The sequence below is a fragment of the Penicillium citrinum genome, assembly GCF_028827155.1.
Source record: "Penicillium citrinum strain IBT 23319 chromosome Unknown utg000003l:1.0-4596430.0:1.0-4598250.0, whole genome shotgun sequence".
In the NCBI taxonomy this organism is placed as follows: Eukaryota; Fungi; Ascomycota; class Eurotiomycetes; order Eurotiales; family Aspergillaceae; genus Penicillium; species Penicillium citrinum.
Genome location: NW_026622688.1, coordinates 308,465 through 331,721, shown reverse-complemented (window position 1 = coordinate 331,721; position 23,257 = coordinate 308,465). Strand labels below are relative to the sequence as shown.

At 46.7% G+C, this 23,257-nt stretch overlaps 9 protein-coding genes across 9 annotated transcripts; 4 read left to right on the top strand and 5 right to left on the bottom strand.

Annotated features, from left to right (window-relative positions):
* Positions 1 to 506: 506 nt before the first annotated feature.
* Positions 507 to 1,568, bottom strand: N7469_003397 (zinc-binding alcohol dehydrogenase family protein; the record flags this gene model as incomplete). The annotated part of the gene is made up of 1 exon (XM_056642317.1): positions 507 to 1,568. One exon carries the CDS (start codon positions 1,566 to 1,568, stop codon positions 507 to 509), a length of 1,062 nt encoding a protein of 353 aa, XP_056501729.1.
* A 511-nt stretch (positions 1,569 to 2,079) lies between these two features.
* N7469_003396 (E set domain-containing protein) lies at positions 2,080 to 2,625 on the bottom strand (the record flags this gene model as incomplete). Its single annotated transcript, XM_056642316.1, has 3 exons — positions 2,080 to 2,207; positions 2,264 to 2,312; positions 2,371 to 2,625. The coding sequence occupies 3 exons, from the start codon at positions 2,623 to 2,625 to the stop codon at positions 2,080 to 2,082; spliced, it is 432 nt and encodes a 143-aa protein (XP_056501728.1).
* Positions 2,626 to 3,254: 629 nt separating this feature from the next.
* Positions 3,255 to 7,202, bottom strand: N7469_003395 (uncharacterized protein; the record flags this gene model as incomplete). Its single annotated transcript, XM_056642315.1, has 1 exon — positions 3,255 to 7,202. One exon carries the CDS (start codon positions 7,200 to 7,202, stop codon positions 3,255 to 3,257), a length of 3,948 nt encoding a protein of 1,315 aa, XP_056501727.1.
* Positions 7,203 to 7,780: 578 nt separating this feature from the next.
* On the top strand, positions 7,781 to 8,823 carry N7469_003394 (uncharacterized protein; the record flags this gene model as incomplete). The annotated part of the gene is made up of 5 exons (XM_056642314.1): positions 7,781 to 7,851; positions 7,922 to 8,058; positions 8,110 to 8,217; positions 8,270 to 8,545; positions 8,609 to 8,823. The coding sequence occupies 5 exons, from the start codon at positions 7,781 to 7,783 to the stop codon at positions 8,821 to 8,823; spliced, it is 807 nt and encodes a 268-aa protein (XP_056501726.1).
* Positions 8,824 to 10,013: 1,190 nt separating this feature from the next.
* N7469_003393 (uncharacterized protein) lies at positions 10,014 to 11,177 on the top strand (the record flags this gene model as incomplete). The annotated part of the gene is made up of 1 exon (XM_056642313.1): positions 10,014 to 11,177. The coding sequence occupies one exon, from the start codon at positions 10,014 to 10,016 to the stop codon at positions 11,175 to 11,177; it is 1,164 nt and encodes a 387-aa protein (XP_056501725.1).
* Positions 11,178 to 11,549: 372 nt separating this feature from the next.
* N7469_003392 (uncharacterized protein) lies at positions 11,550 to 13,742 on the top strand (the record flags this gene model as incomplete). Its single annotated transcript, XM_056642312.1, has 2 exons — positions 11,550 to 12,586; positions 12,644 to 13,742. 2 exons carry the CDS (start codon positions 11,550 to 11,552, stop codon positions 13,740 to 13,742), a joined length of 2,136 nt encoding a protein of 711 aa, XP_056501724.1.
* Positions 13,743 to 13,809: 67 nt separating this feature from the next.
* On the bottom strand, positions 13,810 to 15,762 carry N7469_003391 (acyclic terpene utilization AtuA family protein; the record flags this gene model as incomplete). The annotated part of the gene is made up of 3 exons (XM_056642311.1): positions 13,810 to 14,396; positions 14,474 to 15,085; positions 15,138 to 15,762. The coding sequence occupies 3 exons, from the start codon at positions 15,760 to 15,762 to the stop codon at positions 13,810 to 13,812; spliced, it is 1,824 nt and encodes a 607-aa protein (XP_056501723.1).
* A 475-nt stretch (positions 15,763 to 16,237) lies between these two features.
* On the top strand, positions 16,238 to 18,126 carry N7469_003390 (uncharacterized protein; the record flags this gene model as incomplete). The annotated part of the gene is made up of 8 exons (XM_056642310.1): positions 16,238 to 16,312; positions 16,377 to 16,509; positions 16,571 to 16,646; positions 16,716 to 16,797; positions 16,861 to 17,367; positions 17,425 to 17,594; positions 17,666 to 17,750; positions 17,809 to 18,126. The coding sequence occupies 8 exons, from the start codon at positions 16,238 to 16,240 to the stop codon at positions 18,124 to 18,126; spliced, it is 1,446 nt and encodes a 481-aa protein (XP_056501722.1).
* Positions 18,127 to 18,438: 312 nt separating this feature from the next.
* N7469_003389 (uncharacterized protein) lies at positions 18,439 to 20,216 on the bottom strand (the record flags this gene model as incomplete). Its single annotated transcript, XM_056642309.1, has 8 exons — positions 18,439 to 18,525; positions 18,581 to 18,696; positions 18,755 to 18,782; positions 18,839 to 19,042; positions 19,096 to 19,786; positions 19,842 to 19,914; positions 19,977 to 19,990; positions 20,056 to 20,216. 8 exons carry the CDS (start codon positions 20,214 to 20,216, stop codon positions 18,439 to 18,441), a joined length of 1,374 nt encoding a protein of 457 aa, XP_056501721.1.
* Positions 20,217 to 23,257: the final 3,041 nt, after the last annotated feature.

Sequence of the window (23,257 nt, the reverse complement as noted above, 5' to 3'; positions counted from 1 at the left end):
GCCGGGTTAGTACAAGTTGGTAGTGATCTAGCAGACTTCGAGTGCCGTCTTTGTAATCGGGGTTCGACTCCTGGGCCTGGTCTTTTCTCTTTTTTGCCCTTTTCAATATACCACAGCTTTAAGTACTCTATTTTTTGTCGGGAAAAACCGCAGTCTATTCGAAATCTTTCCCCCCTCTACTTGATCCAATATTAAACCAGACCTTCATACTCATTATGGATGCTTCAAAGAGTGATGGTTCAGCTTGTATTGCCAGAATATGGCTGCTTCCATTTGGGGATCGGCTGAAGCTATGTTGGACTAGCCTGATGTCATGCTAGTATAGCATCAACAGATGCAGAAAGTGTTATCTCGTGCTACGAGCTGTACAGCAATCATTGCATTTATTACATTCTATAATGTCCAACTATATCATAGCAACGAAAGATTCTGGACGGTCTGAAACTGCAGGCTTTCCAAACAACTTGATAAAATTATAAATTGATATTTTGCGGATATCTAGCCAACTAAGCATTTGGGCGGAAAATGACCTTTTCACCAGAAACACCATCCTTATTTAGCTTCAAAGCCGTCTCCACAGACTCAATGCCACCCTCAACAACCCGTACCCGGTTAGGTGTATATAGCCCTTTAGCAATACATCCATCATCACCACCAAGATAACGGACCATTGGCTCACTCAGATGTCGCAGAGCTGGGTTACTGCCCAAGCCTAGGATCATGGCAATACTGACTTGAGGCGTCTTACTCTCACCCAACTTCTTCGCATCCTCATTAACACTCTGCACAACGACCACCTTCTGTGCAACTCCGCTCGCCTCAGCAATCTGCACGCCGAGGGCCTGCGTTTCCGGACCGGAAATCGCGTCATACACATAACACAGTGGAAGGTCTTCGCTTGCAGCTTTGAATTGCTCCGCAGTCGCTGTCTTACGATCCAAAACAACGTGAGCTCCCAGGCCCGTCAGGAACTCATGGTGCGCCTCACTGGCGTTGGTAATGATACGCGAGAAACCAGACAGACGTGCAAATTGAATGGCATACTGGCCAACGCTAGAAGAGCCACCAATGATTGCAATTGCTTGTCCTTTACCAGCTTCACTGCCATTGGGTGCCCATGGTGGGATAATACCGTGGCCGGTTTGATCGTACAAGCCGGTTACGACGGCAACGGTCGCAAGACTAATACCAGATGCTTGGTCGTCGGTGATGTTCGAAGGGGTCTTCGAAACCAACTCAGCGGGCATAGCACAGTATTGCTGGAAAGTTGAAGCGTTGTAATTGGCGATGATTCCTTGGAAGAATACACGCTCGCCGACCTTGTGAGTGGTAACGTCAGATCCCACGGCAACAATTTCACCAGCGGCGTCGGAGCCGAGGACAGCTGGATATTCTTTCAGGAAAACGTTGTAGTCCCGCATCTTCCAGTCAACTGGGTTGACGGCGGTGGCGGTGATCTTGATCGCCACATGGGTGGATTGAAGAGGTGGGAGCGAGCGCTCCGTGATTGTATGTTGAGCATGTGGTTCGGGAACCACTGCAGCTTTGAATGATGCCGGAATAGTCATTTTGATTTCGAGTTTTTATACGATAGTTGAATTATTGTAAATGTGAAGAAATTCTAGCAGGGGTTTTCTGCAATCCCCGCAACTTCCGTAGTTTGATTTATAATCGATCCACAAGCTTCACCATGAGCTCATCATTTAGAAACTACTAGCATTCGCAATATATGAAGTCCAAATAAATATGTCAACGAATTAATTCAAGTCAATCTCAAATGGCAAAGGCTAAACACAAGGATTTCTCTCAAAATGTGTCGAGTTTAGAGCTGCAGCTGCCCATGACTTTGGAATATTGACAATCTTGTGAGCAAACTTGGAAGTTTGAGCTAGTAGTAGGATTTACGAACACTATCAATTGACCGCATAGGTAAATGAAGATTTCATGTTAAATTGTATTATTACACAGACCTTTTAGGTGTAATTGTATTCAACAATTTGAATGGGGGTGGAGAACATCATAACTTATGTAGCCTTTAAAAATGCAGCATAGCTCAATTAAAGCTCGGAATGGCCCATTTCACCAATCCTCCGTGACCTCGTAAGCCCAATGAGCTTCAACATAGTTGTTTTCTTCGTCTGCCAAAGAGGAGGTCACATCATATCTTCCAAAGACTCCCATGCCAGACGGGGCTTCTTCACCCCCAACTGATAGAAAGAACTTAGTTTAAGGGAAATCAATGCAAAAATGGCCGATGACTCACATAAGACTTCAAAATCGGGCTGGCCCTCCAGGATAGGCGCATAAGAGCCCTGATATCTTGGTTAGCTGTGTCTTGTTTATACAGAGGGGAAATCGAATGACAATTACCATGAAAGTGTCGCTCTTTTCGATCAGAATCCCTTGGCGTTTCCTTTCCTCCAAATATTTCAGACCAGTCACAACATTAAATCGTACTCTGAAAACAATTTTGATGCTGTAGGTAGTACCCTCCTTGATCTTAACGGGGTGCTCGGATAGCTTTTTGCGCGAGTCTGGGGTGGAAATATCCAGTACGATATTTTCACGTCCCTCGATCTCGAGGACAATGGCCGACGGTGTTAAATTTCTCTTATCGGAGCTCATTTTGGTATTTTTTTTTTATTTGAATAAAGAGGACTGAAATAGGGTTTCAAATCGATTCTTTTCTTTTCTTTCCTTGAAACGTTGAATTCAACTCGAATTCAGACTTGGACTTCATTTGGTGCGGCTCTACTTGTTAGGCGGTGTATTGTTGCAGATCATTGTGGTGTTTAAATGCAGGTCATGTGATAAACGTAGGGCTACGTTTTTTGTATAGTTTCCAGGTCATGGATGTATTTGTATTGATGACAATTAAGTTGACCCTAGAACCAAAATTATGCCAATACAATATGAATGGGAGGATCAGCAAGAAAAGAGGAATGTGGAGTCTTTCACTAGAATGCAGGTGAAGTAGTAAGTTATTAGAAACCTGAGGCAGTTGGAGATATAGTTTCCAAGGAAGGAGCAATAAGGAAGGCGAGTCGCAACTGCATTGCATCGAATCCCTTTCGAGTCACATGCTCACCTAGCAAGAATTCAAAGCAAACCTTGTTTCAACTGCAAAACGTTTCTCGACATTTTCTCAAATACAAGTCTGTCTATATAATGAAACTCGACGCCATGGGATAAGTCTCAATTTCTTTGGCTATCTCCAATTGCTGGACTAGATACAATTCCCCTTATTTTCACGACTAGAACATGTGCATCTCGCGCCCAGCATGGAACATGGCCGGCAGTAGCTTTCTGTTCTGGTCAAGATCACGAACTGGAGTTCGCAAATGCACTGGAACACGCTTCAAAGCGCCTTTCTCGATGCGCTTTTCCAAATGATCGGCCCAAAGCTGAGCACCCAGGCCACCAATACCCAAGCCAGACATCTTACCCAGGTTGACAACCTTGTCAAGAGAAACATTCTGAACAATGTCCCAGGCCATCTCCAAATCACCCTGGAAACCTTCTTTACCAGGCTCTTGGGATGTGTTCTCTACCTTTTGCAATTGGTCGAGCTGAGTACCAGCAGCTTGCCACATCTTCTGCCGGTTGAGGTACATGTCAAGCGTGTCACAAGTACGTGCTTTCTTCTCCGTGGTGAATTGGTGCCAGTACTCAGTGAGACCCTTCTCGGGGGCAGCATCTTCGAAGCTGAAAGCGTCCGTGGCAATTCTGCGACCATAAAAGTCATTCCCAGCACCCAGTACCAGTTCAGACAGGAACCATTTGGCGCCAGGGACACCGGAGAAACGAGCCAACACCCACTCTCCAGCAATTCCGTGGAGATCTTGCTTTTGCACAAAATTGATCATGCGACCAACTCTGACTTGCTCCTTTGACTTCTCAAGTTTGAGGCCACTGAGAATTCCCTCATCCTTTTTGGGAGTGTCCTTCGCATCCTTCGTCTCACCAGATTTTCCCTCGTCTCCATTGCCTGATTCAGGCTTCTCGGGCTTCTCAGACTTGTCAGACTGCCCAGGCTCTGGGGTCTCTGTAGGGTCAATATGGGCACTGATCACTTCTGCCAGGTCAAGCTGCTGGGCCAAAACATCGCGTTCGGCGGAGAAAGCGACAAGAGTCACAGAAAGACCAGTGCTAACAGTGCACCACCCATCGATCTTTTGACCTCTTACTGCAGATCGGACTCGGGCGCGCAGAGATTTGGGGTTGATCATGGTGACGATGATTCGCTGGATATCGAAAATTCCACGAATACCGCCGCTGCTCACTGTGATTGGGTTTGGACACACCATTCTTCTACCCTCTGGCTCCGGAGTAGCAGTACTGTTTTCCTCAGCAGTGCCAGCCTGTGCATCCAGAGCACTGTCCTCTCCAATTTCCACTTCAGGTACCTCGGGATCTTTGAAAATCTTGATAACTTCCACAATTTTCGTATTCAATGCATCATATTGCAGGGAGGCAGCGGATGGCTCTTCTGCCGCTGGCGTGGCTGGAGTGGCAGGTGTCTCAGGTGTTGCTGGTTCACTCGGTTGAGCCTTTTCAGCTGGTTGGGCACTTCCTTTTTTCCATCCAAAGGACATTTTGGGAACTTCGAACTTGGGAACTTCGATTTTCGGTGCCTCGAACTTCAAATTCTTGGAATATGAGCCAACTCGCTCCTTAGTGCTGTTGAGTCTACCAGCAAGAGATTGGTTTTTACTGGCTTCATAGGACTCTTCTGGAGTAAAGTCCCGCAGCTTTGCAACGATGTCTCTCAATTCCCCAATATGCGCGCCCAGCTTGTCAAAACTAGTCGCCTTGATTTGGGTAGCCAGGTCTCCAAGGCTTGCAAACACAGTACATTGCTCGGGCAGTTTCTTGCTCAAAGCAAGCATCTCGGCCAGAAGCTCATTCACATTGCATGCGGTCTGGCTTTGGCGGACTCGCTGAGCTCGAAATAGATCAAGAATCCGTTTGCTTGTCTGTGCTTTAGACTTGACTTGCGGGTTGTTTGTGGGGTCGACGAATGCATCAATGTTTGTCGGATACAAGGAACGACCGTGGAGAGGGCTTCCGCGATGTTTTCCAGTCCAGTTGAAAACCGAGACGTCGTTATATGAAATGACTACTTCGTCCAACAGACGAGCAAGCGCTTTAGGAAGCCCCTCGGCAGGGAATGCTGGGAATCGCACGCCGAGAATACCCATCAAAGAATAAGCCTGGTCAGTGGCAACGGTGGTAACTCGCTGCGATGCTGCGACAAGGGATGTGCTGGCAGAAGAATCTCCAAGAGCACCGCCAATCCAATTCGTCATGTTCTCAACCTTGCTAAATTTGGCAATGAAATCTCGATCATTTAAGATTTGGTGGCTTGTGAGGCTAGCCAAGGTAGACAGCAAGTGATTGAAGACGGTGATTCGTGGCGCAATGTCCTCGCCATCCTTCAGATCTGACAGAGAAGCAGGACATGAGACATTTCCGTCTGTAAGAAGAGCACTCAACACGCTTGGAAGTTGCCGGGAAGCAGTCAGCACTGCCTTCCCGATTTGGGACTCAGCTAGACTCTCCTTTAGACCTCTCGGTGCCACAAAGCCCAATGCTTGAAGCATAAGAGTGAGCTCCTGCTCCTGAGACATATTAGCTTTGCTGAACTGGGAGGAAACCAGTTTTCTCAGATCCTCAAACCGCTCTGTTGGCATCGAGTTGTGACTTTGAACATAGGGATGTTGCAGATAGCTGTTCAAGAAAGGCCGCAGGAAGTATAATGGCCCAAGAACTTCGATGGGGCGTGTGAGGTTTTGCCAATGTGAGTTGACATAGTAAGTTACCTTACTCAGTACCAACTCCTGCAGTGTCCATCCACGCGTCGCCCACTCAACTTGGTATTTATTCTTTTCTTCGTCGTTGGCGCCGCCACCGATCTCCCCAAAACTGGTCATGTTCAGTGGAACTGGGACATGGGAGGGATCCTTCCAGTATTTCCATTCCTCAATCCAAGATTTCTCGTCTCTTGGTGTATCCAGGTGCACCAAACAGAGATCAGCATTGGTGTACCAGTCTCCCATCAGAGACAGAGACTCAGTCAACTCAAAACTGTCTGCTTTGTTGATGCAGCAAGTATCGAGCCAGACGTATCGCTTTCCACCTCGAGGGAAATGCTCATCAAAAAGCTTTTTCGCCTGAGCGATTGACTCCAGAATCTTGCGGGAAGATCGAATGTGTTGCAAAGCTACGAGCAATGCCTCAATACCGTAGCATAGCTCGCGATTTTTGTCAAAAAAGACAATCGTACTTTCGAGTTCTCTTCGCTTTGCCACGGCATCATCGTGATTCTTTTTGGCGTCGTCACTGTTCTTCTTTGCGTTACTTTTGAGACTTTTGATTGCCGAAGCCACTTGTTTCATTTCTGGGCCTTTCTTCGAGTCCGACTTATTATTGTCAGACTTGTTGCTGGCAAGATCATTGATGTTTTCTGAAAGACTCGTATAAAACTGTGCCTCTCTTTCGGCACTGGCAAGGGTTGCGTTGGCATCATGGTATTTCTTGTGTGAGTTTCCAAGAGACCACTCAGCTCCATTGGCATCAGCGTACCACTGAAGCAGAGTTGTGATATCTTGAGGGCGCTCTCCATCAGACCTGGCGCAGACATCTGGAAGGGCAGCGTTGATCTTTGCCTCTAGCTTCTCGATATCAGACTTGCATTTTTTGACGACATTTCCCACATCATTTGAGTCTGAATCTGACTCTTCATTCTGTGGCACCTTCTTGGAAGCCGCGGGCTCGAAAGATTTGGCTTCATTGAAGTATCCGTAGGTAATCTCAGCGCCTTTCCAACTATGAGACACAATGCAGTATTGATCTTGTAATCCCAGATTGTATGTTGGAACCATGTTCATGGTATCGACATCAATCATGCGTGTAGGTGTCTTTACATCTTCTTCATCCTTGACTAGCCAGTCATCTGGCACGACATCATCATCGGGATGTACAAGATCATCATCGTCCACAAATTTGGGTTGGACTGTCGGAACAAGAAAATGGTTCAGAATTCGACGTAGCTTATGCTTTTGAGTATCATCAAGCGCAACGTCTTTGAACCGCTTGGAACGATCTGTGACAAAGCTTGCAGCATCAAGCGCCTCTTTTAGGGTTGAATTGGAGATGATCGAGTCCGAAAGGGCTGATCTGATCGTATCGAGCGAATTCATTGTCACTCAAGACTTGTGACCTGAGAGAAACTTCACAATGAGGGAAGAATGCGGATATTGTTAGGAGATGATGGGGGGGGGATTTCTCTCAACCTGAAAGGAAGACGACAACTCCGAACGCTAAAACAAGTATCGCAGGAATTATAATACGCCATCTTGTGTCCCATCCTCAGCCGAGCATTCTTTTGGCACCGGCTGGGCCTATCATCTTCTCATTTTGATTGAACTCCACCTGCAAGATCCATTTGGAGAAATATGGTAAACGAAGGCCTGAGACATTCAGTATGAGATCGACACTTTCTCTGTAATCTTCACCATTCGGATACCCCGTTCATGCATGCGACATATTTTCGCGCAGTGGGCCAAGTTCTCCACCCACGATTCAGCTGGGCATCGCCTGCGGGTCTCGAGACTCAATGACACCCCGTTCCAATCTGCTGGTACTTTCTTAAGCTTCAGACTAATTTCCAGTCGATGTGGTTTAGTTATTTCGATATTCCCAATTTCTCTATCCTTTCTGAGTTGATTCTCTAGACGAGACCTTCAATCAAGCATCAAAAGATTACAGCCAGATCAAAATGGCATCTTATCATCGGGTATTAGAGACATTTGGAAGATCCATTCAGGACAATACATTGGAGTGCGATTGGTGTGTTTTTCTTTTATAACACAGCTCTCTTTATGGTTTCTTCCAGTCCACGAAACTGACATTGCTTCAGCGATATACATCCATGGGAGCTGTCCATAAATGGTGAGCAATGGGCTGGCAAGATTCGATTCATTGGGTTCATAGATGTGTTTTTCCTCATCGCCTACTCCGCAAATGCTCGATTTGAGCATGGGATTATCGTTTATAGTGAGTGCTCTTTGGATCCAAACATCGAACTAAAAGTTAAGCAATATCTAGAGGATAAATTGGCACTTGAGAGCCTTGGGGTTACTGCTAAGTCTGGATCGGAAAAATCCCAAAGCGATGAGAAGACCGAAGACACAATGGAGAAAGAGCCCGATGAGAGTAAGTATTAATGCGCAAACCTATCTCGACGCAATATACTCATAGCCAATAGACATCACGGATCTCGAGGAAGCTGGAGATCAAGCAGACGCCGAGAAGAGGGCCCATGAGGACGACTCGAAACAGTCCGACGAACAGCCAGTCGCGCAGACCCAAAACACTGGCGATAAACCAGACGGAGAGTCCGTGGTTCCTGAGGTTCGCAATACCAGCACCCTCTCAATCAAGAGTTTGGGTCACCCGATCGGATTGCGAGCCTCGTATCCCAAGTCATGGATCCGCAGCTATAAAGTGGAGATCACCAAGCCTGCCAGCTGGGGTTTGAGCAGTAAGTGACAACCGTGCACGATCCGAACTTCTATCCGAGACAATAGACTAACCTGGTGGACAGAGCGTCTCATGCGAGGACTGAAAGTACACAGCACGTATGATCTGATGGGTGACGTGATTCGCTGTGGTCTCATCACACAAGGACAGCTAGTGGGCCATATCATGGGTGTACTGCTCGCCGGTTCCCGTCTTGACGACACGAGCAAAAAATATCTCGCTGGATTGACGTCAGGAAACGACGCTGGCCGGCAAGCATTGTCGAATGAGAAGATCTAGGGACGAGGCGACCTAATCATCGGGATAGTATAGCCACCTAAATCCATTTTCACATCTATACCAAGGTACTCCGCACGGAAAATTCAGCTGGAAGAGGGGACATAATGTACGTACTATATCGACAAGGTTGGTGCAGACTAGGCGAACTAGGCGAACCAGAAAAGCTTTTTGATACCATTGCGTGGACCCTCGGCTATCGACTGAGATTGATTATACATACCGCGTCTTCCCGGTGATCGACAAGCCCGAGATGGTGATGGCCGATCAAGTGGAGAAGATATTCAGCTGTTGAGAACTCCTCCAGCTCATCCACTCTCCACTATGTATCCCTACATTTGCTGCCTCACTATTCACTTCTACATATTCCGCCACCAATGAGGTCTGTCCGCCACCCCTCGGCAATTTTTTCCCAGCTTCAAGATATCTGCTGGACAGGAGAGGGGAAACTCCCTAAGGATAGGATCGTGTGTCTAAAATTTTAGGGCCGGTGGCTGGCTCAAGGGTGGATCTATATCCCGAACCTAACAAATCCGCTACTTGGCGCCAGCCACCTCATGTCTACCCCGCTGTCAAGGATCAATGAAATCTTCATTTGCACGGAGTTGCCCGTATACGAATGCACGGTGGGATGTCATTTGCAAAATTTTTCTCTCTTCTCAAGCAGTCCTTGAGTAATTGAGCGCGAGTCAGGAACCTTCAAAGCTTTGCAGAAGTTCCAACACGGACCGAGCAATACTGTATATGCTCCGTTTGTTTACTGGCTGAATTACGGACTGGACGCAATATTCCATACTCCTTACGCCGCCCTCGTCCCACATCTTAAAATTTAGAGATCGGGTGAAATAGATCATGCAGAGATTTCTCCTTCGCTGGACTTGATTGGCACCTTGACAGAAGCATCCACTATATTGCGAAAAAGCACGAACGGTGAATCGTACTGGTCCCATAAAATCAGAACGCTAATCTACATCTCCACCACTTCGAATGTCAATCACCTGAATAGGAACTTTGTGTGGAGAATACCCTGCGCCGTCCCTAAAGAAAGTGGACCTTGAGCTGTAGCAGCACATTTTGGGCTTGTGCTCCTTCACGCACGATTATAATTATTTCATTTTTCCCGTTACCCTCGCCTGTCGCATTCTTGGGAGTCCAATTCTGATTGCAAAATATCTTCTCTCAAAAAAAGCAATATGGTCTGGTTCCCACTAGATGTCGAGGAGGGCGAAGTCTCCTGGAGCTTCGACATTGTCGGTCTGCTGGCAGTTGTCGGAGGGTCTGCTATTGAGAAGCACGCGCAGGCCATCACAGCGTCGCCTTTTGGCAGCTTCCCCCGACTTCTTCCAGCCCCTGAAACGATGCTGGATACCGACCGACCAGCACGACTACCGGCTGTCAAGGACGTGACTGTCGTTGGCGTTCACTCCGGTAATCAATTCAATGAGCTCAACTTCTTCGCCGACGTCATTCACAACATTGAATCGCTGCCCCCATTCTTCTTCCAGTCCTTCCGTATCACCCACCGAAAAGACGCGAATAAAGAGTTGGAAGATGCTGCGAAGGACGTCGAGAAGAAGCCGACGGGCCCTCAGAAGGCCATCATTCCGCTACACAAGTTCTGTCCACTCAATTTGGTGACATTTGCTTCCATTCTTATGACAATCGCCTTATTCGTCTGGGCCGGTGTTCAGCATTCGGCAGTAGGCTTGCTGGGCCTAGGAACGATGTCCCTGTCAACCTCCATGGCCTGCATGTCCGCGCAGTGGCGCCCAAGTCTCTCGGTCCGCAATGTCAAGAGCAAGGTGGCTGATGGAGACGTCGTGATTAAGACCCGATCTGGTGCATTCGTCTGCGTCCAGTGCCCTGAAGAAGTCGCGCGCGAACTCTATGCCGGCACTGAAGTCTGCGACTACGTTTTCAATGGACGATATCACCAAGCTCTCCTTGCCACTAGCACTGTACTTCTCATGGCTGCCATCATTTTCTTCAGTAACACCGGGTGGAAAATCCAGATTGCCGTAGGTTTGGCCTACATTGTTCTCAATCTCGCTTATTGGGCCATGGCTCTTTTGACCGAACCTTCGCAAATGTGGAATATGAATGACCGATATGTGGTCGAGAAACTTGATAGTCACCCCAATCCCAATTTCACCAAAGCTCTTTGGGATGCTATCCGTACTACAGAGAGAATTGGCTGGGCCAAGAAAACACAAGCGGCGCCGGCAACGAAGAACTGGGATGGATGGTTAGACGAGGCAAAGAAGAATTGCCGCAACGCTGACTGGGACTGTGAGGAAGCGCGCGATCGATGGATGCAAGCCAAACTGGATAATCATGAAATTGACATGACACAGTAAGGATTTGGATACTATGGATGAAGGAACTGTTTACGAGGCGAAAATCACAAGGATTTGGCCATATCTAATACCTGAGGGAGCTTTCCCTATTATTATGTTGAGAGAAACTAGCTAGACATATATAAAAGTAATATTTTACAATCTCCTTGCGTAGAAGAGATGTCAATTGATGTTTGAACTGTATTTGGAGTATTTATCCAGGAATCATGAACTCCGATCGGCGAGAAAGCCATCTGATACCAATGCCGAGTCTCGGGCATCGGCCCCGATCGCCGACACGTGGCAACCCCAGGTTCTCCGCATCTTCTCCACGATTTGGGAATGCTCGCCAGAACTTGAGAAACCGAAACAGGATGCGGGGATAGATCAATCATGCAGGCTTGTGACCGTTGCTACCGACGAAAGTCGAAATGCGACAAATCTATTCCTGCATGTAGTCAATGCCTAAGAGCTCGCGCAACATGTCACTACGTGGATCGGACTCGGGAACCAACTGTGCGCCGCGAAGTCTTTGATAGAGTTGAAAGACGCTTGAGACAGGCGGAGGCCAAGAATCGAGCATTGTCATCCCAATTGATGGCATATCAATCCTCGCGGTCGGATGAGGCTCGGCATGAGGAAGATCAAGATTCTCAGCGACCATCGCAGATATCCGAAGCATCGTTCCCGTTTGACCGTACCGAAGTCGCCGATGAGGTATCTTTTCTCTCACGACAAGCTGGTGGAGATGGCCAGTATCTGGGTGTTGCAAGTGGGGTTGTTTTCGCAAATCTTGTTCAAGGAGTTGCTTCTCTCAACCCACCCGCTCAGCATGGCCAATTTCCACACCGCGTATCTTTGCGGTCTGGAACGCAGCCTAACTCATCATTATCACTTGCCCAGGAGACTTTACCACCGGAGAGAGTGGCACGCCATCTGCACCATGCATATCTTAACCACGATCATCTCTGCTTTCCATTTCTCAATCGTCGATCTGTTCTCGCAAATCTCGACCGCATTTACGCCGATGGTTCTGTTCTCGAAACTGATGCCGGGTCAGCTTTTATCTTCTACATGATCCAAGCAATTGCAATGGCGAGTGCACATAAATGCGAATGGCAGTCTTTACCCGAAAGTGAAAACTTCCAAGCTCGCGCAATGGCACGGGTCAATGAAGTCTTGCAATGTACCAACATTAGAGCGTTGCAAGCTGTACTTCTGCTATGCCAGTATCGCATGACGAGCTCTGCAGAAGAAACATCGGCTAGTTTATGGCATATGGTAGGTATTGCGGCTCGAATGTGTTTTGAAATGGGTCTTCATCGCAATCAGACCTATCATACTCCAACGACATCTCATTCCAGCCCTGAGCTTCTGGCAGAGAGCGAGACTCGCCGGCGATGCTTTTGGTCTGTGCTAGATATGGATAGGTACTTTGAGGACTTTGGTCTATAGATTTTATGCCCTATTTTCTGACTTTATTTTAGAGTTGTCAGTATTACTCTGGGTCGACCACTAGCAATACATCTTGAAGATGTAGATACTGCTCTTCCCGACCCGGATCTCAACGAAAGTAACGAGCTCGATGGGGACAAGCCTCATGGTGTACCATCCCCAATCGCAATATTCAATCATATTACTCGTTATCGAATCCTGAGTGGCAAGGTCATGGTCTCACTACACGGCAATCGCGGGCAAAGCCATGACGAGATCTCGATCGGAGATAGACGCTCAACGTTGTTTCGAGAGTTGGAGAATTGGAGGAGCGAGACGAAGGATTTGCGTCTGATTGCAGATACCCAGAAAACGCGTCAATCTAGCTTCCTCTCGCCGGAATGGTATGAGCTGCTATACTACAACACCCTTCTCATGCTTTATCGACCTTCACCTGCGCTATCAAATGTTCAAATTCGGACACCACTAGCTCTACAACCTATATTTGATGCATCGAAAGAGGCAATTTCTCGATATGCAATGTTACATACATCCCAACGCATCAACTATACTTGGATCACTCTACACGCAGTCTTCATGGCTGGTCTGTCTTACATTTATGCTGTCAGCGGCCATTTCCGTGCACGCAGGGTAAATAATAGCTCTTCTTACTCTACCACTACTTTGACAGCAGACCCTTCGATCCTCGAGGTAGTCAATACATGCCGGTCCTGTTCAATTGTTCTGGTAGCAGTATCCGAGCGCTGGGCTACGCCACGTCATTGCCATAAAGTCTTTGATCGTCTCGGAGATGCTGTACTTGCCGATGTCATTTCATTTTTCACGAAGCCTCAACAAACTGATTCATTGGCATTGAGTGGACAACAACAAAAAACCTTACATGATACAGTGACTGAATCTAGATCCGAGACAGAGCTTTCCGTTTTCAACCCCAGCACGCAAATAGACACGGCGCAATGCTCTACTTCATCTAGTCTAGGAGTAGACCTAGCTCTTCGAGATTGCTTTGACGACTTGCAGCATTTCCATGATGCACATGGTGGCGACGGACCTATCCAACAGCTTTCCCAGGATTGGCTGGATGAGATTGGAGGTATGGCTTTGGATGCAGTACATTTATGGGGAGAATGAAGGAAAACTCGATACGATCATCATATAATAAAACATATAGAGAAAGAAGCATCCGATCTAAAATCACCTAAATCCAGCCCCTTTCCAGAAATTTAATTGGAATAGGCACTACTCGACTGCGAAGAAACTCTCCAACACCTTTACCAAGGCCATCTATCCTGCTAGAGCTAGCGATGCCTCCATCTAAGAAATCCAAAACACGAAAATGAACTGCCAGAATTTTGGGAAATTCACAGCGTTCCACTCTTCGTTCTGTTTCATCCTCTGTCTTATCGGACCAATCACTACCAAATAGATCCTTCAGTCGAGGAACTGTAAGAAACGATTTCAGCCAGGGGTATTCATCCGCGTTCCGCACAAAGAACCCAATATTAGAGTTGTTCGCTTTATCGCCAGAGCGTGCGTGTACTATGCTTCCTAGCGGAGCTAATTGTGTTGGCCCGAGAGACTGTAGAGAGACCGGATGGAGAGTCTCATAAGAGGGTCGTTGAATCGGCTGATTCATTGTTATCGAAGGAGGTGCAATTTGAACCTCAGGCCCATTGGGAAAGGCTCGAACCCGATGATTGAGAACACTCAAGTTTATCAAGGCTGGGAAGATCTCCATGAAAGGCTTTGGGTCCATGGTGCGAAAGTCAAGGTTCATATGGTAACCTAGATATTTGATACGAATGCATCAGATTAACTGGCAACTTCATCCTCAGAAATGGCTTAATATGAAGTCTTCGTACCTGGATAACTTTGCATTCGCAATGCATAAATAGGGATTTTGAACTTGGATGCTGAGATATCTTCCAGTTTTCTTGCTTGTGCAAAGATACGAAGTGAAACTGTGCCTTCTTGTTGGCTCTTTGGATCTGTAGCTGGAGAACCGTACAGTTCAATGGAAAGCTTGCTGAACTTGTTATCCCGGAAAATATGCGATAACTGGTTGCGCATCATCTCTGCCTTCTCGGCGACATCCAGTCCATTGATATAGAATGTTGCTTCGGCTTGATAGCCACCGGGTGCAGCGACGATCGCCTTTGTTGTCTCTGGAGGCGAACTGCCCACAATTCCACTAACACGAACGCGGTCTAAACCAATTTCGTCCATTTGAACATTGTGAAGATCTGCCACAACATCGGAATTCAGGTACTGTTCTCCTTGAAGTTCATACAGAAATTGAGCGATTGTATTATGTTTGGTCACTGCACCGCTGTGATCTTGACATTTTGTGATCACACAAGTGCCATCTTCCTCAATCTCTGCGATGGGAAACGAAAGGTCGATCAATTGAGGAAGAAACGCTTTAAAGCCTGAAAAGTTGGCCCCAGTGACATAAGGGCCGCACTCGACAAGATCTACAAAGGTTATTAGAGGGAATACTGACAACATCAGAATTCAAGAACTTACGGCCCGCAACTAGAGCTCCTGCAAGACTGTCCCATGCATCTTTCGACCACTGATACCACCAAGCTGCAGCACCAATCACGGGCGACGCATCTGTAACACGGCCGCAAAGTACAATGTCGGCGCCGCAGTTAAGAGCTTCCACAATACCCCACGCTCCGATATAGGCCACGCCACAGTGTGGTTCGAGAGGCCAATCATCACAGTTCAAGTCTGGATGATCGAGATGTGTTAGGTTGCGTCGAGTCTTGGGGTCACGTATCAGATCGGAGATATCATCACCAAGCACAACCGCGATTTTGGTGTTTCGATGTCCTTTTTCCTGGCACAATGCATGAACTTCATGGGCCAATGCTTCTGTGTTCAATCCTCCAGCATTGGTGATGACCTTGATCTTCTTCTGCACTATCAGATCGATTGATTCCCTTAGCTGCATGAGGAAGCCAGGCTCGTAGCCTAGAGAAGGGTCTTGGGACTTCGCGATTGCATTCCAAGCAATGTTCATCTCAGATAGCCAGTCTCCAACAATGAAATTGACATTCCCATCTTGTGCCATGCGATACATCGCATGTGGACTGTCGCCCGTCGCGCCCGACACATTGCCGACTCGCAGCGGTCCCTGTCGCATTTTTTTTATTTTATTTTATCTTAAGATGCGCCGGATTCTTTGAAACCTCAAATGTTTCGGATGCCAAGTCTCATAAGAAGAATCATACGGGCAATTTGAATAACTGGTCACTCCCAAGTACTGGTATCGCTGTTTAGCCGATCTTCTCCACAGCTGTTGAGGCCCTTCGGTCGTCGGCCCCGATGCCCTACATGCTCCTCAACAAATTTCAGTGACTCGCCAATCACGTTGTTGCAATTATAGAAATTGAAATCAATGGACCCATGATTTGAGAGAGTAACCCAATATAATCCTTGTCTGACTGAGCTGCCCCTGATGATTGGCACCACAACTTCAATAGCCTGCGCGGGGGCAAGCCGGCGTGCGGTTCCGTCTACCGGACAAGCTAACGCAAGTCTCTATTCAGTTATAAAGTATCTTTGCGCAAATCCGGGGACCCCAGATTTTTGATTTAATGTTTCCACCTACTTGAACCATGGCAGACGAATTGAAAACCCGTGTTGAAATGGCAGAAGACTTAGAGAATGGCATGCCGAAGGAGCAGTATGAAGTATGATCCTCATCTCAACTTTGTCCTTCACCGCGATAGATCTCTGACAACATCTTATTTCCAGATGAGTGGTAATGCAAGTGATGTTTCAGTCAGACAAGCTCGCGAGAAGGCTTTGGTATGGAAGCAAGATCTACGGGTTGTCCCCTTATCTGCCGTCATCTATTTGCTTTGCTATTTGGATCGTTCCAATATCGGTACGCACACATCAATCCATAAAGCATTTCATAAAATGCTGAGCACTAAATCACTCATCAGGAAATGCCAAAACACTTAATTCTGACAAGGGAAATGACTTGATGACCGAAACCAACATCTCAGATTATCAATACACGTATGCTGTCCACGAACAGATCACGATATCGTCCGGAATTCAGCGCAGCAAAGGCTAACAGATGTGCAGAATCGCTCTAATGGTCTTTTTAATTGCATATGCCATATTTGAGGTTCCATCGAATTACTTTTTGAAGAAGCTCAAGCCTAGTGTTCGTATTATTGTGACAATCAAATTCTCTCTGCGTCGTTATCCTTGACTAACTGGAAGATAGAGATGGATTTCCTTTTTAATGATATCTTGGGGCGCCCTTACAATCGGTCTAGGAGGTGTCAATAACTATGGAGAACTCACAGCCGTTCGATTTCTGCTAGGTGCCATTGAAGCCGGGCTCTTCCCCGGGCTGGTATATTATCTGACGTTCTGGTACCGTACATCAGAGAGGTCGTTGCGAGTTGCTTTGATCCTTGCATCAGCCACACTTGCTGGAGCCTTTGGTGGTGCCATTGCATATGGAGTAGGCCAAATAAACGGAGTTAATGGTGTTTCAGGATGGCGGTATCTGTTCTATATCGAAGGTGCTCCGTCTTGTGCATCCGCTTTTCTCGTGTGGTTTCTTCTTCCTGACTACCCGGAAACGGCCAGCTGGCTTTCAGAAGAAGAAAAGGAGTTAGCCCGCGAGCGTCTCGCGGTGGAAGGATCTCATGGAGGTTCTGGGGGGCTCACTTGGGCTGAGGCAAAGAAGACTCTTACTGACTGGCGTCTATATGCGCACTATATTGTAAGCTCCAGGTCCTCACAATTACACTTTAAAGCTCTCTGGCTTATTTTGCTACAGATCTACTTCGGAATTTCTACGCCATTTTCCAGTCTTTCGCTTTTTACTCCATCAATCACAGCTGGCCTGGGCTTCTCTAACTTGCGGGCACAGCTGATGACAGTTCCTCCATATGCTACTGCCTATGTTGTGACCGTTGCAGTGGCATGGTCTGCAGACTATTCAAATGCGTAAGTCATAGATGGAACAAGCTATTGCAAACCTCATTCTTGCCGGGCTAAAGATTGACTTATGGTTATAGGCGTGGACTTCACTCTACTATTTTCGCATTCATAGGTGCGGTTGGGTTTTTGGCTTCAGCTGTACTCCCAGCTGATGCTTACGCCGTAAGTTTATGACAAACATCGAATTCCAATACCGTGACTATAGACTGAAATACTGCAGTCTCGATACGGCTGCCTGATAGTGGCGTCGAGTGGTGCTTTTGCATGTATTCCTCCGCTACTTGGATGGCTTTCTTCTAATCTACACTCCACTGGAGCAGCCGGACTTGCTATCGCTCTCAACATATCCTTCGGTGCCCCTGGACAGATTGTCGGCGTCTGGATTTACAAGTCAGACGAGAAGGCCAAGGGATACCCGACAGGGCATTGGACAAATGCCGCACTGTTATTCTTCGTGGCGGCGGGATGTATTCTTTTACGACTTTACTATGGCCACCTTAACCGTAAAGGTGCAGGTATCAAGCCCTACGCATATTGAGACAACGAGCCCCAAGGACCGGAACCTATCATTTGACGAATTGAAGAGATTCATGTCTTGTTTGTACCTCGAAGTTTCGAAAGAGCAAATATATTGTAATCATATAACAATGCAAAGATGCGAAGCTTCTATGTAAAGAGCAAAATTCTATTTACAATGACAGGGCTCGCCTCGTCATTTCAAGCCATTCTATAGCGATCCCAGCAAAGCACCCTAAATCCTAGCAAATGTACACCCATGTAACCTTATATAAAACAATCGTCTCAGACGTATCGTAGCGACGGGATATTTCCATGGATGGAAACCCCTTATTTAGGTGGCGTTGTTGGCACAGGTCCAGGTGGCGGTAGACGAGCTTTCGTTGATGGACTTGCCAGAGACGTAGAGTCCCAAGCCACACTAGGTCTGTTAGTATATTCCATTATTTTGGAGAGTCTGGTATCTTGCAACTTACGATAGCACAGGCAATTCCCAGAATAATAAGATTGATGATCAGGAGAGTGATCTTCTTCCAGTTGGCAGTCAGCTGCCCCTTGTTCATAACGATCCAGAAAAGTGCAGGGAGTCCGTCTATTGAAAATTAGCATGATCGTCATGGTGGAAACGAGACTGGGGATTTAAGACTTACAGCTAAACCAACTTCCGAACAAGGCACTCTGAACGAAGTTATTAGTAAAGAATAACTCAAGAATAAGGGGATTGAACTACATACAATCAGACTCAGCAAGTCATTGAAGACTGGAATCGACTCAGCGATGATCCAGGCAATGGTCCAGGTGCTCAGACCAATAGCAACCCAAGTACCAAGGGCAAGAGGGCTATTCTGGTGCATGTGGTGGGAGCGCTCGCCACGGAAGATACGGACGTAGATATACTTGCAGGCAACGTGGCCGAAAACAACACCAGCAACAACAACCTATACGAGTTAGTAAATTGTCACAGAAGATAAGATCGAGATTCAAAACATACTGTGGGGATGGCCAAGCCATAGGCGACCTTCTTCATAAGCGGACCAGCGGATGACAGTGCCGGGGACTTGACATCGGGGCCTGCGTAGCAGTAGATGACCATAGCAGTCACAAGGTACATGCTGGTATCAACGACTTGCAGCATAGCAAGTGCCTTGGGGAACTCCCGGGCATCCTCCATCTCAGACATGATACCGAAGAAAGATACGTGAGCGATATAGGCGAAGACGATGTTGGTGACGGCAAGGAAGGCGTCCACAAAAGAAGGATCAGTTGTAATATCGTTCTGAACATCATCCGGGGCCTCGACTGCGATGGAGATCATGGTGACAAGGGTAGCAACCAAGATACTGACGGCGGACACAGTGGACATGTAGAACACCTTTCCGGATGTACGAGGGAGAGCGGCAATACAGCAAACAACCAAACCGATGACACCAAAGACGATGGTGCAGGTGCCATGGTTCGTGATGGTGTTGAAAAGCACGGAGAATGTGAGGATGTGACTGGCCATCAAGAAAATGATGAAAAGTAGCTGACCAACGTAGAACAACTCTCGGCCGATGGGACCGAGAAGCAGCTCTCCAGCATCTCCCATACTATGCACTGAGGGATAGCGCAATTTGAACTGGCCCATAATGTACCCGGTGTACCACGAGATACCAGAAAGGCCCATGAGAATAAGAAATGATCTGATGGATAGTTAGTCAGTGGCCCACGAAGACGGGCATATATTGTTCAACTTACGGAATGATACCAAGCGTAGCAACTGCGGATGGAAGAGATAGAATACCAAGCGAGATATTTTCAGCTACCATAACTGTATTGTTTGTTAGAATTGAGTTTCCACGGCCGTAGCCAGGGACCATCATGGGTTCTTACGCATTCCAGCTTGCCTGCAGAGGATTTGGGTCAGCCATTCGTGATATCACCAAAGGTATGAGCACAGTAGAATACTTACCACCACTTCATGACTCGGTACTTGACTTCCCCGGATTCTTCATTTCCGAAAGGGTCATCTTCAGGAACAGAATCTTTCTGCTGCTGCTTCTCGGTGTCTGTAGTGTCATTATAGATCTCAATGTCCTGGGGGACAGCTTGGGGGGTTTCGTGAGTAGTCATGACGGCCTATGTCGAGTAAGATGGAATTCAACAGGCGTCTGGATGAGATAGACAAGAAGAAAAAGGTGCCGGAAGTCGCGCGACGTGGAGGTTGACCGGAGATGGAGGCATATTGACCCATATTTTTTTTCGCCTTGGCGCGTGGCGATGGAGAAAAATGGAGAAAATTACCTAAACCCATAACTACATCACGATAGCGCCTGATAAGTGAATATTTTGAGCTTACACCGGGTCTCCCATTCTGGCAAAACGCCCTATCAGATCCAATTTTTTTTCTAGCGTTCAATTCCTATCAAAATTGCGCTCAATATCGCATCTATACATCGTCTGTTACTGCCATGAGGCGCTCATTAAAGTTGCTTACATAACATACTTTGTTTTAGATTTCCTGCAGCCCCCACGCACCGCCTTCCCAAAGAAGCTTAGTTCCTTCCCTGGGCACCCACGAACCAACCCCATGTCCGGGTTGTTGCCGGCCCGGTTGGGGTTGAGCCGGGCCGGCGTAGACCCCCCCGGGGCCCCTCATCCATGACTCGGCCGCTAGCGAAGATATGATCGAATCCGGTTCATTAGTAGGATTCTATTAGGTCTCCTGGGTCTCTGATGCGGAGAAACCAGGAATCAAGCACCTTCCAGAAGCAAAGTAGAACAGAAACCCCACACTACTAACCGTTGAAAGAAACCCGGAGACGAGACCGGGAATCGGCCGTAGGTTTTGAGATTTGATTATGGAGGTGAGATAGATACAGTAGAATGATACTCTTTACCCACTGTTTTATCCGGCAGTTCCGGTCACTTAGGATCAACAATGAGGAAGAGTGGGAACATCCTAATAATCAGTGCATTAGTCATTTGTCCATCTGGCGCTGTGACCAGCAGTTTTTATATCAGGATCGTCATCATGACATTAGTGATTCGTTCTATTCAATGCTCATTGCACTAGTGTACTACAGTAGTACTATGTACGAAGTGTATAAAGTTGACTTTATCTTATCTGTCTTAATGTCTTCATCGTCGTGAATATACTTGTGTAATCAATCAGCATATTCCTGTTTCCAACATAGAGGCTTTGTACTGAGATAAGCTTCGAGATTTTGTAGCGCTCACCCGCTTGATTTGACTCCCAAGAAAATTTTGAGAATATTACTCCTACATCTTACAAACCACGGATGGCTCGTGAGTAGTTGATGATGCAAATCAGCGCAATTGAGATCCTCAAGTACCTTCACCGGTGACTTTTACTAATAGTAGTAGTTTCCCTTTCGCGCGATGATCCTCATTACTAGATAGCCATTTGCACCAGTGTAGCACAGCTCTAACATTACTTCAGCACTATGCAGCGAGTATGTGCTTTTATAAGAAATGTATTTTCTCATGATCAACCGTCATTCTCACTCTACCCGAAAATACCTCTGCCGGTGGTGCTATTGTTATTCGCTTGCCTTCCTCTACCTGACCAGATCTGTTTTTCGGTGTGTTGCAAATATCTGTATGAAGCTTACATTTACCTTATTAAGACAAGAAAGCTTGATATTGCCCGACTTTGCCCCCTGAGAAAAGACCAGTATTATGTCTCAATAAAGAAGTCAATGAGTGGCCCAGAGTACAGTTGCTCCGTCAGATGGAGAATAAACGCTGGAGATTCTGCAATGAATGCTGGTACCTTCATCCACCACTAAAGAAAAGAACTCATTGTCTCACCGGACGCGGTGCAACCCGTTGCTTGACATCTCTTTGGAAACCAAATACTCCCAGAGGTTACACCTCCAATGAACAGAGTCCCTCACAGCATTATGGAACTGTCGAGATCTGCCCGTGCCTCCCTATAACATTTCAAGATAAGATTTATCTAATGGAAGAACTTGAACGCATCGAGGAGGAAGGCCCACACGGTAGAATCATTCTTGCTACATCTCTGCCAGGACAATGGTCTCATGAAATCTACCGTGGGAGAATACGCCACCGTTGTTCCTTTGCTGATCATCCTTTTGCAAACGTCGAGGTTGTCACAGATTTCTGGCAAGAAGGGCCTTTCCTAAATGCATGCTCTGACTACGAATTTGAAATGGGGGAAGACAAATCCTCCAGAGACTTACTATCGGGTTTAAAAACCCCATTCATGTTCCCTGAAGAGAGTATTGGCACTTGGATGCGAAAGTTTTTTGATGAGTCTGGGTCGAAGTTCTCGGGTTGGCCAAAAGATCATAACATCTCATCATTGGGAGGGGCATGGCCTAAAAGATTCGAAATCCGGGTCAGTCGAGACCTAGGAGACCTGAATTGGCCAAATAAAAATTGGGTCCGCCATTGCAGCAAATTATGATACCTATGTCGAGATTTGTGGCTTGTTGTATGGCTGTGATTCCAAAAAAAAGACCTGTTTTTTTGACAATTCAAGGTTGTGGAATAGCTAGTATCTAAATTGCATAAGCAATCTGTTCGCAGATAATCGCTATGCCGCCTTCAATTCTATTCCATTGCTATATACCGTTCCTCTAGGCTTTAGAGAACTGTTGATCTATATTGCTTCAATGTAAATCCCAAAATTCACGGCCGTATACCGTATGTTACTAGCAAAATCTAAGACCCAGAGAAATCTAGCTGCTCGACTGGGCTGATGAGTATACCAGCTGCGGGAGCTTCACCTTTTTTTTTTAGAAATTTCGCCTTCGGTACAAGCCCTAATACGAATGTTGTTTGGTCTAGGAATTGGTTTTCCTGTTCCGTGATGAATTGCCAAGGTTTGCTACCAGAAATGGTGACTTGACGACAAGAAGGGACGTCGGATAAAATTACATCTATGATGCTGCAATTTCATTTACTGCATCTATGAGCGCCAAAATATCTTTTTAACGCCTTTCTATCTACCCGTGACTTGTATTTGCGGTAGCACGCAAGGGATCCATATCCCGGGTCAATTCACTGGGCAAGACTCGGAATGCAGGGTATGGCTGTCTCACTAGAAGGGGAAACAAGGGATACATGCGATGAAAGGATAGAGGAAAGCTCCTTATTATTCCAACCCATTCATATTAGTCCTC